Source organism: Chrysemys picta, chromosome 19 (assembly GCF_011386835.1).
Source record: "Chrysemys picta bellii isolate R12L10 chromosome 19, ASM1138683v2, whole genome shotgun sequence".
In the NCBI taxonomy this organism is placed as follows: Eukaryota; Metazoa; Chordata; order Testudines; family Emydidae; genus Chrysemys; species Chrysemys picta.
This window is the reverse complement of record NC_088809.1, coordinates 13342189-13359768: the sequence shown is the minus strand read 5'-3', so window position 1 is coordinate 13359768 and position 17580 is coordinate 13342189. Positions and strand designations below refer to the sequence as shown.

Sequence of the window (17580 nt, the reverse complement as noted above, 5' to 3'; positions counted from 1 at the left end):
CCATGGTCAGTCAGACTAGTAATGAGAGAACCTCAAATGACTGAGATAATACTCCAGTTTTGACAAACATCTGAAAGTCTGATGCGCGGAAGAGTCTCTGAACTTCTCAAGTCTGGAAAGCTTGGGCTGGTGGTTTCATGAGAATGGGTTTTCTCTCACGATACCCTGCCCTTCTGGTTCTGATGCCAGCTGGAACCTGAATATCCAAAGGCATGCAGAAAGCAGGGTGGGGAAAGCTGTTCATAACTGTCAGGAATCTCCAGATACTCAATTCTGAGTGTCTTACTGTTTCTTCCTCTTTTGTAAGGGGGTAAGGAAGTCTGATTTGTAACGCCCGCTTCCATATAAATGTTAGTTGCCCTGCAATAACACTTCAGTATGGCCTTACTCCTTCTCAAAATGTGGTATTTTGATTGAAATGGCTGTTTCTTTAGCATCCTTTTTTTCCCTAGGTCAGAGAAACCAATAGGGGAGTAAAGTAATTTCCATGCAGAGAAAGTATAAAAATCCCCATTGTGGCAGTTGTATTACTGTATACTCTAATGGTGTGCGTGCACACACACACACACACACACACACACACACACACACAAATCCTGACTTCCAGCCTGTACCTTTTTCCTATTCTATCCTCTCACTGTTGCTTTCTTCCTTGGATGGTATTTTTTTTGTTTTTAATTTTACATCTAATACTGATTCATTATTTTATGCCTGAAATACTGACATTTCCAAAATCTAGTTGATATAGGGCCTGTGGTGGTGGTGGTGTTTTCCCCTGCTTCTGAAAGTTTCCTCCAACGAAAGGACAAAATGCAAAAATTCATTGTCAACTGTAATGGCCTAACACTGTTCCTGCAGAATAGGATCGTACGCTCTTGCCAGTGACAGCAGTCAGAGTTTGGGGAGCCTGAGTCCTGGAGGATTGGTCCCTGTGGCCAGCATTATACTTTTGTGATAATGCTGCTTTCTCATGTGGAAAGGCTACAAGGAAGAGAAATCAGAGTGAGCTTTTGTTGTTCGATTGTGACAGTCGAAGTCTATGCAAATCTCTCTAGTTTTTAATCTTCTGATGCACCAGCCTTCAGAAAGTGTGTTTTTAGGTAGCAAGCTTAAGATGCAATAAGAAGTTAGTCCTATAACTTCCATCGGGAGAGGGCTGCAGTGAAATTAATCTTTAATGATAACAGTTTAGTGAGACATTATAATTGGTAGAACTTGTATGCAAGGTTGACATATAATAAATTACAGTTCACGCTCTGTTGGAATACCAGAGACCAGTACTTTAAGAAGGCTCCTCAATACGTCAGTTGAGGAGAGCATATGGCCCCGTGTCGAAATGAAACCAGAACTGCAGAATAATTTCACTTGACAGTCCCTTCTGAGTCAGTATAAGACCATGATCCACATGCTGTATACTTTATCAGAGAACAACGCACGCAACGAATGTTTATGGCACTGGAAAGATTTCATTACTTAAAGCAGAGGACTGGGAGGCAGGAGACCGGTGTTTTACTCCCTACTAACACAACTCACTAGGAAGCCTTGGGCATTGAGGAGATGTTCTTCAAAAGTGGCCTCTAGTGTTGAAGCCCATAGGTTCTCCTTTCTGAGGTGTTGAAGCAGAGCAGTTGCAGCACCTGCTGATTTCAGTTGGAGCAGGAGGTGCTCATCAGTAAGTGGAAAATAAGCAGCAGAGATCCATGGCGTCCCAAGGTTAGAGGCATATTTTTATTTTTATTTTTTTTAAATGTGGGCATTAGCTTCTCAGGCTCGGCGTCATCTATAAAAGGGAGATAATTTGCCTAACAAAAGGGACTGTAAGGGTTAAAGACTTTATTTAATAGCATTTCTACCCTTAAGAACATGTTTTGGTTTTCACATGGCTGAAAGAAAAAAGTGAACTAGTGCAAATTATGGGTGTGTCTACTCGGCAAAGAAAAACCTGCGGCTGGCCCATGCCAGCTGACTCTGGCTCGCAGGGCTTGGGTGGCGGGGCTGTTTCCGAGCCCAGAAGTCTACACAGCAATGAAACAGCCCTGCAGCCTGAGTTGGTTGGCACAGGCCAGTTGCAGGTATCTGTCTACACAGCAACTGTACCCTGTGTGCTTTTGGTTTTAGAGATGGACCTGATTTCTCTTCACCTATGGGGATGTTTGGATCTCAACTTTTCTCTGTGCATCTGTCTGTCTGTCCATCCGTCCCTTTTATGAAGTTGGATACTTGGGCCCAGGACACGCAGAGCAGCTAGGTGTCTAGTTCCTGCTGACGCTGCTGCTGCTGATGGACGAGATATTCAAATGGCACAAAAGGGAACTCTCATTCAATCTATACACTTGGTTCAATATTGTTTAGATTAAACATCCAATCGCATTAACTGCGCTGCTTTGGTGAAGTACTCCGCAGCAATGTGGCACAAAAAGTATCTATCGAGGAGGAAATGTACATACAATTTTTTCGAGTTTAATTTTAACAGAGGAGAATGAAATGAGCTTAAACCAAAGACTTTATGAAAAAGTGAGAGTGATAAATAAACCACACAACTCCTCTGCATTTTGATGAATGCATACGCAAAATTCTTACATTCTCCAGCAACGTTGTATCCTGCATGTGAAACTTTCTGTGAAGTCAGTGGGAGTTCTGTTTTGAGGAATGGCTGCAGAATCCGGCTGAAGGAAATGTTTCAAAGTAATCCAGTGATGTAGCTGTGCAGCTAGTGATAATGGTCTTGCAAATGCTATACTCAGTAATCCACATCTACACTCAGGGTATAATAGTTGCAAAGTGGGGTATGTGAGTCTGATCTTGCATACTGCAGTATACCTCAGGAGCAATCCCATAGAAGTTACATGGAAATAACTAAGATCAGAAGCAGGCCTGGGATAGCGAGTATTCTGACATTTTTTCCTGTCTGCCTACTTCTCTTGTCTTGGTTCTTATATTGTGCATCACTGTATTTATCAGTCCCTTGTATTCATTTTAATAGAAGATTATGACATACTGAATTTATATTACACAAATGAACAAGATTATTTCATGTTTCTCACTGATATGATGAGGCAGTATTTGGGTGGTCACAAATAAGAAATCCTGTGCACCCCAGCACACTCTATGCTCGCCCAGCTGCATTTCTCTTTCGAAAGGGAGACAATCAACAGGACTGTGTGTTCTCTAGAACACTGGCAAATGAAAAAAAATGGTTCATCAATAAGTTTGCAACATGCTTAAAATCTGCGGAACATTTTATTTGATATACGAGTAGCAAGAACTTAAGTCTGTTTGATTTTGAACTTATTAGGCACAAACAAATCTTCCATTTCCATCTCTAAAGAATAAATCATTGGTGATTCACTGTGGGCCTAAATTATTCCTGCCAGTCTTCTTCTGCACTGCATACTGTACACTGTGTTGATGGGGGAGGAAGCAGAGGGGAGGAAGAAGAAAAGCAGTTTTATGAATCATGCATAAGAGTCCCTTCACTAATCCTGAGAGGTGCTGAGTCTAATGGAGATGTGTGCACTCAAACTTTTCATCTGGTCAGGGCCAGATCCTGAATTCACCTGGGAGGAGGAACCTGTCAGTCCCAGGGCCCCAGTTTTCCTTATGGCAGGCTCCTCTGTGCGAATGGTGTGAATTCCTGCCCTGCCTACCAAAAGGAAAGCTGCCACCTTGTACAAAATTGCTTTGAGACCACCCATTATAATATAATCTTCCTGTAGCCCTGATCTGTCTACTCGTGAGAGTTGTGTAATGCAACATAACCCCCACTGAGCTACAATTCCTACAGCTGTGATGCAAAGCAAGGGTTTTGAATGCAGCTGTAGCAGCCATCGAGCTGGCCAGTGCCATTCTCTAGGAAGACTATTTGTGTGTATAGAGGTTCACCCCTTTCCAAAAAAAACAAAAAAAATCAAGTGGTCTTGAACAAAGTAGGCAGATGGAGTGGTCCTAGAACTTGATGTTTAAAGATCGCCTCATGGGCTTTGTCCTCCTGGAGTTCCGCTCTCTTGAAAAATATTTTGTCTTGCCTTTATTCCAGTGGGAAAGGTCAGAGAAAAGACCGCTACCAGGTGCACTGCACAGGATGCTCGGTCGAGCCAGGCTAGATTCAGCTAATGGGGTCATAGCTAGTCAAGCTCCGCTGCCAGCCTTCCACGGAGCTCCCTGATAAGAGAAGGCTGGGGATTTTGGAATGAGGAAAGTCAGCATTTTACAGCAGAGACCCGTCTGTAGTGGTGTCTAGGCTCTGTACCATCATGGCTGTGGATTGTGTTTTCCTATTTGGAAGGACTGAGAGCAATGAAATCCTTTAAGCAGAACACTTAGATCTTCCTCTAGGTTTGTTTGGCTGGAGTTCTCCCAGAGGCTAGCCATGTTTCTCTGTTTTGGGGAGGAGGTGAGCACGGTGTTACAGAGAACACCACAATCTCAGTAGTGGTTGGTGCTTTTGCAATAAGCACAGCAGTCAGAGGTGAGCTTTCTTCTGAAACTGGTCAGGGTCAAGAGTCCCGCTAGGAGAGGCTGAGTGATGAGCAGCAGGCTTACTAGAAGGCGGCAATTTGAGATCCATAACCTGGTTTCCTGGGAATTCCTTTATCCGTAAGAAGATTGTCACATCAAAGCAGTAGAATCTTGGCGACCCCCCCTCCCTCCACTAAGTGTGAATAGGCCCTGGTGTAACTCAATGAGTGTGTAACTTGTTCATGTATGATAATGAGACACAAGGTCCCAGTGGGCTCAGCAGAGTGCAAGCACAGCAAAGGTAATGAGCTATGCAGCAGGCATATATGAACATCTGAATAATGTAGGGTGACTAACGAAGATGCGTGCATGTATAACACGTGCCAGGCAAGATATGGCCCAGGGTCTATGCTGGACCTCTGTGGAGGAAGAGCTGTTGCAGGGGCGCAGAGTGGCTGCAGTTTCTCTTCTGTTGGCTTGGGGAAGAGGCTACAAAGGGCTAACAGGTATCAGGGGGTAGCCGTGTTAGTCTGTATCCACAAAAACAACAAGGAGTCCGGTGGCACCTTAAAGACTAACAGATTTATTTGGGCAACAGCGTTCGTGGGTAAAAAAACCCTCACTTCTTCAGATGCATCTGAAGTAAGGGTTGGTTTTTTTGTTTTGTTTTGTTTTTTTACCCATGAAAGCTTATGCCCAATAAATCTGTTAGTCTTTAAAGGGCTAATGTTGACCAAAATATAGCCAGAGTGTCTGAGGGATGCCCTGAGTCAGCAGCCTCCACAATAAAACTACCATGTCCAATCTGGCCAGTGTTATCCTGGGTAATCTATGGCTAGAAGAAAAGGATGAGCCATCTTCCAATGCAGGTGCTATAGGCCTGGTCAGTATCCAGCAAATTCAAAGTAAGTGCTACAAAATATGTACAGTGAACATTGTCATAATTCCTGCATGCAGCGACCGACACTAGGAGCTTGGCTGTACGAACACTGAGTTCGCAGCAAGTCATGGTGTAAAGCTATAGCATGCTAACTTGCTGCCCGCTCACTGTGCATGTGGACCCCGCTGCCATACATTCAGGCCTTGCCTACAGCGAGAGTAACACGTGTAGCTACGTGCCATAGTAAAAAAACAAGCTGCATCCACAATGCAGTGTGTAGCTGTACCTGTACCTAAAGGCTCTGGCAGGGAGAAGCAGAGGGGAGGCCTCAGGATGCTACACCACTAAAACCAGCAGTGAGGTGGGGGAGGCACCGCTCGGGCATGTAGTAATACCCTAAGGTTCTGGCGTGGTGTTACGCTACTAAGCAGTGCTTCACCAGTGATGCTGCTATTTATACCCGCGCTAGTGGGCCGTACGGCGCCTGAACTCCATATGCTGCTGTGAGCGTAGACCTATCCTAACAGTGCCGTAGTGCCCGTTGATCTACCCTATGCAGTGCACTAGGGAGCTGTTTCTGTCCATGTGGACCCTGCTATCACACGCTTGGTGTGCAGCAAGCTAGGGAGCTTTAAATGTACACCCCAGCTTGCCATGCACCAAATGTTGGTATAGCCAAGTCCCGGGTTTCTTTCCCTTTGTCTGGAAATAGTTAGGAAAATCACAGTGTGAAAATGAGGCGCCGACTTCCTCCTGTGAGCAAGGAGCAGAGACTCCTAGCTTGTGGTTGCAGCTGCTCAATTCTGTCTTGTTAATTTCAATGTCACATTTGAGGATGAAATATTGGTGTGTGCAGTGCACAGTCATCAGCCTATAGACATTCTAGTTTGTTTCCCGTGATGTGTTAAACAGAATATCACCAGCAGTTTGATTTAAGGCACTGCCGGGCAAGAGGCTGTAGTGTAATTGCGAACTGCTCTCCTTTTTGCCGTAAATTATATATGATGATTCCTGGTTCTCGCCTCCGTTCCCCTGGCCTGCTCATTAATTTCTTCTGCCCATTGACACTGTTCATTAATCACAGTACATATCAGTCTGTTTGTTAGGCATTTCTATGGAGATCTCAGTACTTAGTCTCTGTTGTGGTCACTTGTTATCAGGGTGGAAAATCTGAATGAAGAAGAGGAAAAAATGTATGTGTCAATTTGGGGGGTTGAGTCCGGTTTTTTTTTTTTTTTTTCCTCTACCAGAGCAGAGACTTTGTCATTGGATAGATGGCAATTTTGGACTCAGACGAGGATTTGGGTTCCAAGTGTCAGTCAGCGCACTCTAAATATAGACGCCAAAAACTCCAGGTGTGTAGAGTTGGATATGCATTTATAATTTTCACTAGACATGGACTGACGCACAAAATTTAAAGTGTAATCCTGAAAGTCTGTACACAGACAATGGAATCTCAGGCCACAAAATAGAGAAAATAGTTGGCTAAGGCCTGGCATGGACAGAGTTTTTGAAGCAATAGTTGTATTTGGTTTAGAGGGGTGAATATTTTTAACAGATGTAGTTATGCTGTTATAATGCCTTGAGGATGCAGTTAAACCAATATAAAAGGTGACTTATACCAGCATAGTTTATAGCGTATTCTTGTGGTGGTACAAGAACCTTCTATACTGATGTAAGTGCATCCACACTAGGGGGTCATACCAGTACAGTGAGTGGCACAACTTTTGCGTGTAGACTAACCCTGAGATGCTCTGTGGTAATTATCCCCTCTGAGCGTCTGTCCATGGAAAGAGCATACAGCGTCCTTCTGTTGGGAAGAATGTTTCAACAGTGCTAGTGAGTGCTGATTTTGAAGAAGGGTTAAACTAGTTGCGGGGGGGAGAACCCCACACCTCTCCAAGTCTTACTAAAATCCAGCGGGGCACTCTACTTGCCTTACCTGCAAACTTACTGCTTAAGGCATGTCTACTCCGTGAAGTCCTGCGTTCTTGCTTTGGAGCCATGCACTAGAGTTTGGCACCTGTGTAATGGGTATAGTTGGGGCAGCAGAGTATATGGTTAAGTGAACAGCTATGCATGGGGGAAAGATGCACCTTCTTTAGGCCTGAAATTACTTTGAAAAGTGCCAGTGTCACAGTGAAACTTTTGAAATATTCAGTTAGCTTTTATCCAGTTTTTTGGTTAAAAAATATTTTTTTTCCTCCTGATTTTTTTTTTTTTTTTTAAATGGGTCCATATGCTTCTGGGTTCTGTCTGGCACCAGCAGCGCCAACATCCCATGAGAAAAAGCTGTTCCCGCTGTACTTTCAGAAGCAGGAAGTACCAACGTGCTGACAGACTGAGCATATGACACTTCCAGCCCAATTTTAGCAGACCCAGGCTGTTGATAGTTCACCTAAGGATCAGGCCCAGCTCAGTGCTGAACTCACATTAGTGACTTATCGGCAGGTAATGGCGACTTTAAGCGCTTTGCTTTATGTCAACTTTCCATTTTTAATCAAGATTTAAATCAGCAAGCCTTGATTTTTAAGTAATCGATGTTAATCTTATTTTGCATTTGCGCTTTTTATTGTTCCTAAAGACAGGTCGATTGTCACTGGTTGGTGTAATTTGGTGGTACTTTTTGCTAACCAGGAGGATGCACTAGATCTATATGCATTTATTCCAATTTCTATGTAATTTTTTAATGTTACCCATTTATTAAACTTTCACCATTTTCTAATATAAAAAATTAAATCTCATTTAATAGAGGAATAACTGCAAGTAAAAAAAATGTCAGGCTCCATGTGGCTAGAAATTGGAAATCAATTCAAAATGCACAAAAACTGCATTATTTAGTAAATGAAACTACCTTAAATATGCTGGGCACAGAAGTGTTTTAGTAAATAAACTGCAGGCAATACTTCCTTTATCAAATCAGTGTGATTGTAAAACTAGTGCCCTTCACAATCAAACTCATTCTGCATTTAAATTGGTTCCAATCCTGAAGGACATGGTGACATCTAAATCAGGGTATTTGGCTGCTATAGTAGCCCAAAAATGTGGTGGTGCAGCCTGAATCCACCTTTCTGAGAGGCTATAGCTAGGTCGACAGAGAAATTCTTTGTTGATCTAGCTGTATCTACAGTAGTGGCTAGGTCAACCTAACTACGTTTCACAGGGCAGGACATTTTTCCATGCCCTGAGTGATATAAACTAAATAAACCTTGAGCTACATCTGAGGCCTAGGCTATACCTAAAAATTTCTGCTCTTCTAGATTAGGATCCTTTATTTTCTCTCACTCTGAACTTATTGTGGGAAACTACCTACACACAATGAAGCATTGTTAAACTTGAAATGAAAGATTAGATGGGATTTTTTTTTTTAACTTTGGATCATTTTTTCCAATTGGAATCTTACGGTGGGTAAAGTATAAAAGCGACTACAACCATTAAAGCCAAAATTGCATGCGGCACCCTCTGTCAAGCACTCCAGTAAACATTCCTTATGGAATCACTGAACTCACTTTTTTAACCCAGTTTTGCTAATACAAAGCTAATCATTCTCAATGTGGTCCAATAAAAGATATCACCTCACCCACCTTGTCTCTTTCAACTCATCCAAAGCGTTACTGTGATTAGTTCCAGAATGCTTGTGTAAGAGCATGTGTCAATCTTTGCAGGATCGGGCTCTTAAGGGGCCAAGTATTAGTATTAGTATCACAGAGCAGAATTTGACTCGCTGTCTTTTGTGTTAATGGGTTGGCTTACGTAGGTAACATTCTCCTTTGCAGAGAAGAGAGAACCATGCCAGGTTTCGAGTGATAGGTGATTTCAGGACGATCAACAGTAATTAACGAGTGTCAGAGAGATGACTCCAGAGCTCAGTTGTAATTCATTGTGCTAATTCCATTACAAGGATTAAAACTTGCCTCTCACAAGGATCTGAGCCAGCTAAAGAGATTCCTGTCTCCCTGAAAAGCTTTCTGGCATTTGTATAATCATTTTATACTAACCATTGTGAGGTTCCCAGAAATAACATCAGCGAGAAGTAGCTACTCTTGAGAGAATCGCCATTTCCTCCTTCATTGACCTCCCGCTGAGCCTAAAATGAGCAATCCTATTTTTCTTTATTATTAATTTATATCAAAGATCCTTTTGTCTGAGCACTTTACAAGCAGAAAACCCTTGCAATAACCTTCTAACAATTTTTTTTTCCCAAGAGGTGGCTCAATTTGGTGAATGCCTTTTTGATTCCTTGACATTTTTCACCGATGGGGGGAGGGGAGTGGTTGTTGGACCACCTGATTCTTCTTGGTTTCATGCCATTTCCAGGGACTGAAACTGTTCCCCACTGGAGCATGAAAACTCAAATATCAATTCACACACTTGCTCACACTCATGGATGTTGCAAAAGCTGGAGTTAGCATGAAGAGCAGGTTGGGGTGATGCTCCCAAAGCCAGATGGGGCAGCAGACTGAGCTGGAAGGGAAGAGGTTCTCAATTCTATTCCTGCTTCCGCCCCATCAGCCCCTTAATTAACGCTGGGCATTCACTACCCCCTCAATAATGTAAGAAAATGGTTTTGTGCCACAGCTCAAGTAAAGGAAGGCTATTTGGGGAGGGGGTTGTGGTGGTTGATTGTTAGTAGATTTGTTTAACGCATACTCAAGTACACAGCGATTCTTCCTCCCCTTAAGCAATTTGTGAACTTCAAAGCCAGGCTAAGTTTAAATGTAGGTTTGCTACTGGGTTATAAGTGACAAAAAGGGAAGAGAGTGTAGGGGAAACTGGTGGGGAAGACTTACCTTGCTTGTGGAAGGACACCAAGCAATTCACCCCCCCCTCCCAAATGGTTCAGGTATTGAGCCTGACAAATGTCACAAGACCTATCTTGTATAAAGATGGGGGTTAGTCAGATAGAGCACAGGTTCTCAAACTGGGGGGCTTGACCCCCTCAAGGGTTGCGAGATTATTACATGGGGTGGGGGGAGGGAAGAGATCACAAGCTGTCCGCCTCCATCCCAAACCCTGCTTTGCCTCCTACATTTTACACTATTATTAAACACTTTAAATATGAAAAAATTATAAGGGGGGGGTCACACTCAGCAAGCCTTTTTGTGAAAAGGGGCCACCAGTACAAAAGCTTGAGAACCACTGATAGTGTCACTTAAAGGGAATATAAAATGCCTAGGGCTCCTATGAAGTAGTCATAAACTCTACTTAGTAGATGACCTTTTCAATCCTTGTAAATGTATTGGAAACCATACAAGATATCAGTTTGAGACTTAAAACACTTCAGCCCCCCTCTCCATGCCCAATTTTAATGGCTATAGAGTAAAGAAGATTAAGGCTCAAATTCTGAGCGCCATACTCAGTTTTCACTGGGCTTTTAAGCAGACCAATGCTCATTGATAATAGTCAGGTCAGTTCCCATTAAACCCTTAGGAAAGGACCTCAGGATTCAGCTAGAGTTTCATAACAGAGGAAGAAAGAAAAGCTTAGAGAGAGAAGGCATAATAACTTTTCACCACCTTCAAACTCTGGTTGGCAGTTGCCAGAGTTTTCATTTAAACTCTCCTCTTCGTTGATGATGATGTTTTCAATGTCCTTCATTGTTAAATGGTCCTGGAATGCATGATACAGAATATGTTTGAGCTCTTCCAGCGTTATCCTTTGCATGTCAAACTGTGGGAATAGGAGAAAGCATTTCAGTTAGTTTGCGTAACTGGTAACAAGCCATAAATGCTTTTAGGGACCCTCTCTCCACAATCTCAATTTGCTGCACTCTCGTTCTCTCAGGGTGAAGGAAAAGGCCCCAGAGGTTATTTTGCAAATTCTTTTCCATACTTCTAAAGACCAGACTAGAAATGACGGTTATCCATCACTTCCCCTATTATGTCTGTATTGCCTATGGGCCTTTACAGGCCTGCATGCGCCCAAGAAGCCAAACCCAGGATGGGCTCTATGAGAAAATGGCCGTACCCAGGCCACGACCCAGCAAAGCTTGTTTTTGGTAAAAAGAACAGGAGTACTTGTGGCACCTTAGAGACTAACAAATTTATTAGAGCATAAGCATAAATTTGTTAGTCTCTAAGGTGCCACAAGTACTCCTGTTCTTTTTGCGGATACAGACTAACACGGCTGCTACTCTGAAACTTGTTTTTGGTAGGATCTCTATACGTTGGGCTGCCTAGCAGCTTTTTGCAGTGCAGCAGCATCTTTCCCTAACCCCTCCCTCTTATTTGTTCTGACTTCTCTTTCCTGAAAACCTATTACAGGGAGCTGGCATGTTCATCTTCAAGTATTCATGAGCATATGGCAGGTCGGTGCTGCTCCCGCACTGTGTCCGTGCCCATCCTGAAACTGTGTCACTCCTGCAAAAATATGCTGAAACTGATCGTTCTCATTGGAACACAGTCCCCTGCCCTTCTCCAGAGGGGACATCGTTGCTTTTGGGTAACTGGCTGGGAATTTAATGTACCATTAAACAGACACTATTTTTGTTCATTTTTGTTATATCCTATATTATATTATATATATGAGAATATTTATTTTAGAGAACTTATTGCTTGATTTATTTATTGAACAAAAACAGTAGACGTTTACATGCAACCTCTGTATCAAAAGAAATGCCCACCTCCTGAAATGAAAAAGGAATCCAAAATACACCTCTGGCCTAATGCGGTGATTGAGAAAAATAAATTACCACTTGTGTCTGCTTCTTCCATTAAACACACACTGACAGCAAGTAATTAGATTTCTTATCCAACAATTTCATAAACCATAGGAGCAAAAGAGAAACACCCCTCCCCCCCCAAGCAATTGGATAAGCTTATCTATTCTTAGTTAACAGGAAAACAAAGAGAAGTTTAGCATGGAAAACCGCTAAGGCCCTGTTCCCTGACCACCTTGTCCTTCACTGATGAAAAACCGTTTGCCTATGTGAGAAAATGAGCTTTCAAAAGCTGTTCTTGATACCTTTTAAAAATATTTTTGCATATAAATAAACACGGATTCATTGATCTGTAAAATTCTAATTAGAATTTATTTCTTTTTCATGTGACCTGTAAAATCTGATGCCAACAATGTTATCACGCAGAGAGCAGGAGACAGCATGGGCAATGGTGAACAGTGCAAGCGCCTCATGTAGCTCCCAACAGACCCCCGTCTACTGGGGTTGGTTGCTTTTTTTGCTGGATTTGGGACACCGCTGACCTACAAAAAATATCACCAAAAGCACATTCGCCACCAGCAATCTATAGACTTTGCTGGCGCTAGAAGACACACACACATTGGACAAATTTCCCACTCATTGTGTTGTAAGTATGGAAATCTGTATACTCCTCTTCTGATTTCTTTCAGAACTGGTATGAACAGGAAAAATGTTTCTCCTGGCAACTAGAGCGCTGTAAACATAGGCTAACAGACACTTGGCTACCTCACAGGGGTGTCGGAAGCATTAATTACTTGATGTTTTATATGACGCTTTGCATTTTCAAAGCACTCTACAGAGCCAAGTGTCATTTGATCATTTTTACCCCCTTCTGAGGCAGTGTTTTCAGGCTAGCACCATGCTGAGGTGAATGGAGTTGCTTTGGATTTATACCAGATTTACCTCTCTAGTATCTCTGCTGCAAAATATGGGCCAAACTGAGCTTTGTTAAAATGCAGGGGGTTACCATGGGTCTGTGAAACACCCAGAGCCCAACAGTGTCTCGCTCACATACTGGGAACATGCTTTCTCACCTGCCCTGTAGTTCTGCTTTCCTCTCTTTTGGTGTGGACAGGACTCGCATTAGGGGTTACACTTGAGTTAACTCTGCAGTGAAGCCATGGCCTTATTGGCCAAAGGAGGCATGGTGGTCGGTAGTTGATGCTATAATAGTGCTTTTTTTCCCCTCAAAGGGAGATCTCTGAAGCCGGCGCGTGAGCTTTTGCACAGGAGTTCATAGCTCCGCCCTACAGAGATTTTTTTTTTCCGTCTGCCCCCTAGCTAGCTTTAATCAGGGGTGCCTGCAAACTCTAGAAAGCACAGCCTGTGACTTCATGGCAGATGTAGTAATAAGCACAGATCGTGGTCTCTGTGCTCTGTAAGCTAACTCACATCGTTCATTTGAAAGTTCCCCAACATATGCGTGGAAATGCCATCTTCTCGGGCGTCCACCAATCACTGGTGTTCTGCCTCCTCAGGCATTGCTGCAAATACTAGCGGATGGTGCTTTTGATAGTCCACCCTTTGCCCATGTGGTCTTATAGGAGTGTGTTGGCTATTTGCCTCTTGGGACATGCTAGGGAGAGGGGCTCTGGATGGGCTAGTTTCAGGGAGACTGCATGTCAACTTCACGGACAGCGGGTCCAAAAGTAGCAATGGGACTCCCCTCACTCCATCACAGACATAGGAATAGCCCCAGTGGATCTGACCTGTGGTCCATCTAGCCCAGTATCCCATCCCAGACAGCGGTCAGCATCAGCTGCTTCGGAGCAAGGTGCAAGAAACCGCCCAGCAGGCAGATAAGTATGTTTGGATAGCAGCGCACTTCAGCTACAGTGTGGTTGTATCCCACGTCAATGGGCAACTGGCGAAGGACTCTCTCTTGAGGTTCTTTGGAAGAAATCCTTGGTGGAAAGGATCTGCCATGGCTCTTTTGGTGACCAAACACCAAAGTATTCCTCGGCAGCAGAACTGCTGCCTTAAGATCATCTGGCAGGGGCACGCTCTCTCCTGTGAGTCCCCCGCACCAAGCAGCACCACTGCCCCTTGTCGTACCCGTTTTGTTCCCAGAGGTTGAGCCAGCAGCCAATTGGGCACGTCCAGACTTATTTTCATTAAGACATGGAGCCACTGACTGTGTTGAACAGTAGAAGAGGGGGTTTATAATTGGATGCAGATATATCCTGTCTTGTGTCACACACCTTACCTAGATTGCTCGTCAGGCTGGGGGGCCCCACGTAGGAAACCCACCCCTGCAGCACTTGCTCACTTCATCCATGAGCCTGTGCGCGGAGTTCTTCTGCACGGGCCTTACTCTTCCCAAGAAGAGGCAGAGGATAAACCAGAAAGGGCTCCGCGCCAATCCCTGACTCAGTCCCGCCTTTAGCGATCGTCCATCTGCAATAAGCACGGAGCTTGGTAATGAAGCGTTTGCGGGATCAGGCCTGCGGTTTGTGAAATGTTTTGTCATCTTTGGGGATGAAAACTGCTGGAGCTATGAACAGCACCTAGAAACTCAGCAGCCTGAAATATTTTCCAGTTTGAGCCCACACCTTCTGGCCCAATCAGAGTCTTAGTCGGAAATGTCCTTTTGCCATTAATGTGTGTTCGTAACACAATCATTAGTTTTGGTGAAAAGAGCATTGGTGGAAACTGATTTTATGAGCCTATTTTTCATTCTTAGGCTGTAAATTAGGGTTCATATAGCGATGGTAACTTTCCTGAAATAAGTATAAAAGAATAAATTAAATTCAGGGAATTAACACTTTTTTTTAATTTCTCCAAGAGTTTTCTCTCAGTGAATCCCAAAGCAGTCAAACTATAAAACCCTGGCTGTCGCTAAAGAACAAGGTGGAAGAGCATTTATAGAGAGGGAAGAACCCGATCAATGGAGATTCTTTTATGGATTTCCTCCCAGTATTATGCTGTAGAAGAGAAGCGAGTCAGCTTGATAAACTGTCTGTTCATATCTCTCCATTTTCTTCACAAATGAATGTACAGAACTTTTTATGATCAGAACTCTGACTATTGCCTGTTGGGGATGTACGAAAGAGACGATTATGATTCAGAGGCAGGGTGGTACTTCAATAAGCTCAGCTTCTGTGTTGATAATCTCCAGGGACAGCACTTCCCTCACCACCTCCCTTTAGCATGCCTCAGTATTAACCTTTTTTCCAGGATTTTAGTCCTGATAGCACGTAGAGAACTGTTGGTTAAAGAAACTCTCATCTGTGTGCTCAAAGCCAGAACTAGTTAGAACTCTTTCTTAGATAATGGTGAGCTGGCTAAGTGCATACTTTAAGTCACTTATCCATGATCTATGGTATATGAAAATCTTGCCATTAACTAAATGCAGAACATGTTATTAGACTCACTGTTACCCCTGAACTGAAATTTAAGGGCCTGTATATACAGGCGGTCAGACAAGGGGAAAGAGTTTTAAGGTTCTAAGAGACCATTAGATCATCTTATCTATTCCCCCTGTATATTAAAAAAAGAAATGTTACTCTCAGCCATGAAGTGGATGTTTGAACTTGCCCCAAACATATGGATGTTCAGCGCCAGGGTTCTGGCTTGGCCTTTCATGGAGGGTGGAGCTAGATTCAAATTTCCTAGTGCTAAGGGGAGTTGGGAACTGGGAGTTTTGTAATGTAACTGTAACCGGAAATCGCAGGGAAAGTTGTGCTAAATGCTGCACAGCAGCACATTGACAGTACCAAAACTGAGCAGTTGAGAGTTTCTGCTTATCAAGACTACGCTGGGTTGGACATGGGCTCAAGGCTCTGGCTGCGTGGATCTGCCTCTAGGATCAGGTCCATGCTGATTCTCCTTTTTATATAAAAAGGAGAGAGCACAACCACTAGAAATGGAGATGACTATTTGGCCTTGGGGATTTTATACATATCTGATAGCTTTCTTCTAGACTTAGTACATCCCTATGCTGATGCAACTCTTGTGGTAGGTGAAAATCTTCCAGCATTTCTGATAGTGTCCAACCCAGATATAAAATCATCACAGCTTGTAAAAGAAGGGCGTGATTTCATCTGCTATATAGCATGTAGGCTCAGCTTCGGGGGAGAGAACTTAAAAGTGGACTTTAAGTTTTTAGAACTGAACAGTAGCCACCAACTTGCATGAGCGATGGGGGGAAAAACCTCTTCAGTAGATGAGTGAGCTTCCTATGTCTTAGCAATAAGAGCAACGTTAAAAGCTTGTCAACAGAAGTATGGCGTTCCAGGAAGTGTTGGAATCAGTCATGCTATCACTTTAGAAATCATGCTGTATAACTGGTAAATTTCCACCTGTAGACAAGCTCTTAGCAAGGCATGTTTTGAACAGAGATCAAGATGATCCCTGGTGTGTAACTCCATCAACTGGGGCAAATTAGATTTGCAAATTAACTAACTTGGACTATAAATTGTTGGGTAAAAATGGGACCCAGATATGTATGGAAAGAGCTGTGTGCAGCATATAGTCGGAAACTCATTTCAATTATTTACTCCATAAACTGCTCTCAAATTCTTATACTTTGCATCCGACAAAGCATTCTGTTTGGCTACTGACTGCAGTATATCACAGTTTCGTTTCCCTGATCAGCTCAGGTTTCTTAAAACAGCACTCAAAGGCACAGAATGGCCATTTTAACATATGCTTCACTTATGATGCTTTCGTAGAAAGGAGACGAAACATGGTTGCTCCCGTTTTACAGGTCCTTATTTAATAAAACACATATGCCCGCTGTGGTTGATGCAGTGATCCAGTTAGATATGGGTGCATCACATAAAGAACTTCCACAGACAAATCTATGCTTGCTTGTAACCAGGCCTGAAGCCTGCACGCAGCACCATAATTCTTCAGTTCTGGAGGAAAATCGTGTGCTCCTCCATAAAAGCATATATTGATTGAGGGCTTGATTTTGCAAGATGGCGAAGTCCCTTCAATTTCTCCTTACACCAAGGAGACGTGAACTTCCTCAACATCTTTGAGGAGGCATTCAGTATGTTGCAGGCTTGGTCTTTTGGTGACCACATTAAGTCAGTAACTTTAATTTCAGTTCAAATACAAGGGAAGTGTCCTCCTTGCTATAATTTGATTGTCCGCCTTCTCACCTACATTAATATTTACGGTACCTCGCTAATTCATCTTTGCCTGTAGCAAGAGAAATCTATTTCATTCACAATCCCCACGAGTGTAACTATTTTGTTATTCCCTAAAGACCGAAGCTTAGATCACCTCACAACACAGAACGAAGGGTTTTTCTTTTTTCCTCATTTGGCAAATCTCTTGGGCGCCAATGCTTTGAACAACTCTCTCAAGACTATGAACATAATGGTAAATATTCAGAGGCTTGCAAGCAGGGTGCTTGAATTCAGAGCAATTTTTCTTCACACCAGAAGTGATCGCCCACTTCATATTGTCTTAACAAACCAGTGCAAATGTATTTGGGCAGGGAAAAAACCCTGACATAAGTAGAGCTCAGGCTTTGTTATGAAGCGTTTAGACTTCGACTTGTCTTTTAAGCAGTGAATGGCTTTTGCCTCAGGAA

At 43.1% G+C, this 17580-nt stretch overlaps 1 protein-coding gene and 1 long non-coding RNA gene across 4 annotated transcripts in view; one reads left to right on the top strand and one right to left on the bottom strand.

Annotated features, from left to right (window-relative positions):
- Window positions 1–12559, top strand: part of LOC135976543 (uncharacterized) — a 71857-nt gene extending 59298 nt beyond the window's left edge. The window contains exon 3 of the long non-coding RNA XR_010593757.1: window positions 12423–12559. This is a non-coding gene — a long non-coding RNA (uncharacterized LOC135976543). The remainder of the gene's footprint in view (window positions 1–12422) is intronic.
- Window positions 1–17580, bottom strand: part of CALN1 (calneuron 1) — a 279008-nt gene that overhangs the window by 7482 nt on the left and 253946 nt on the right. For all 3 annotated transcript variants that reach the window (XM_065572755.1, XM_065572754.1, XM_005283447.5), the window contains one exon: window positions 10855–11008. In XM_065572755.1, the coding sequence (XP_065428827.1) occupies window positions 10855–11008 (154 nt within the window). The remainder of the gene's footprint in view (window positions 1–10854; window positions 11009–17580) is intronic.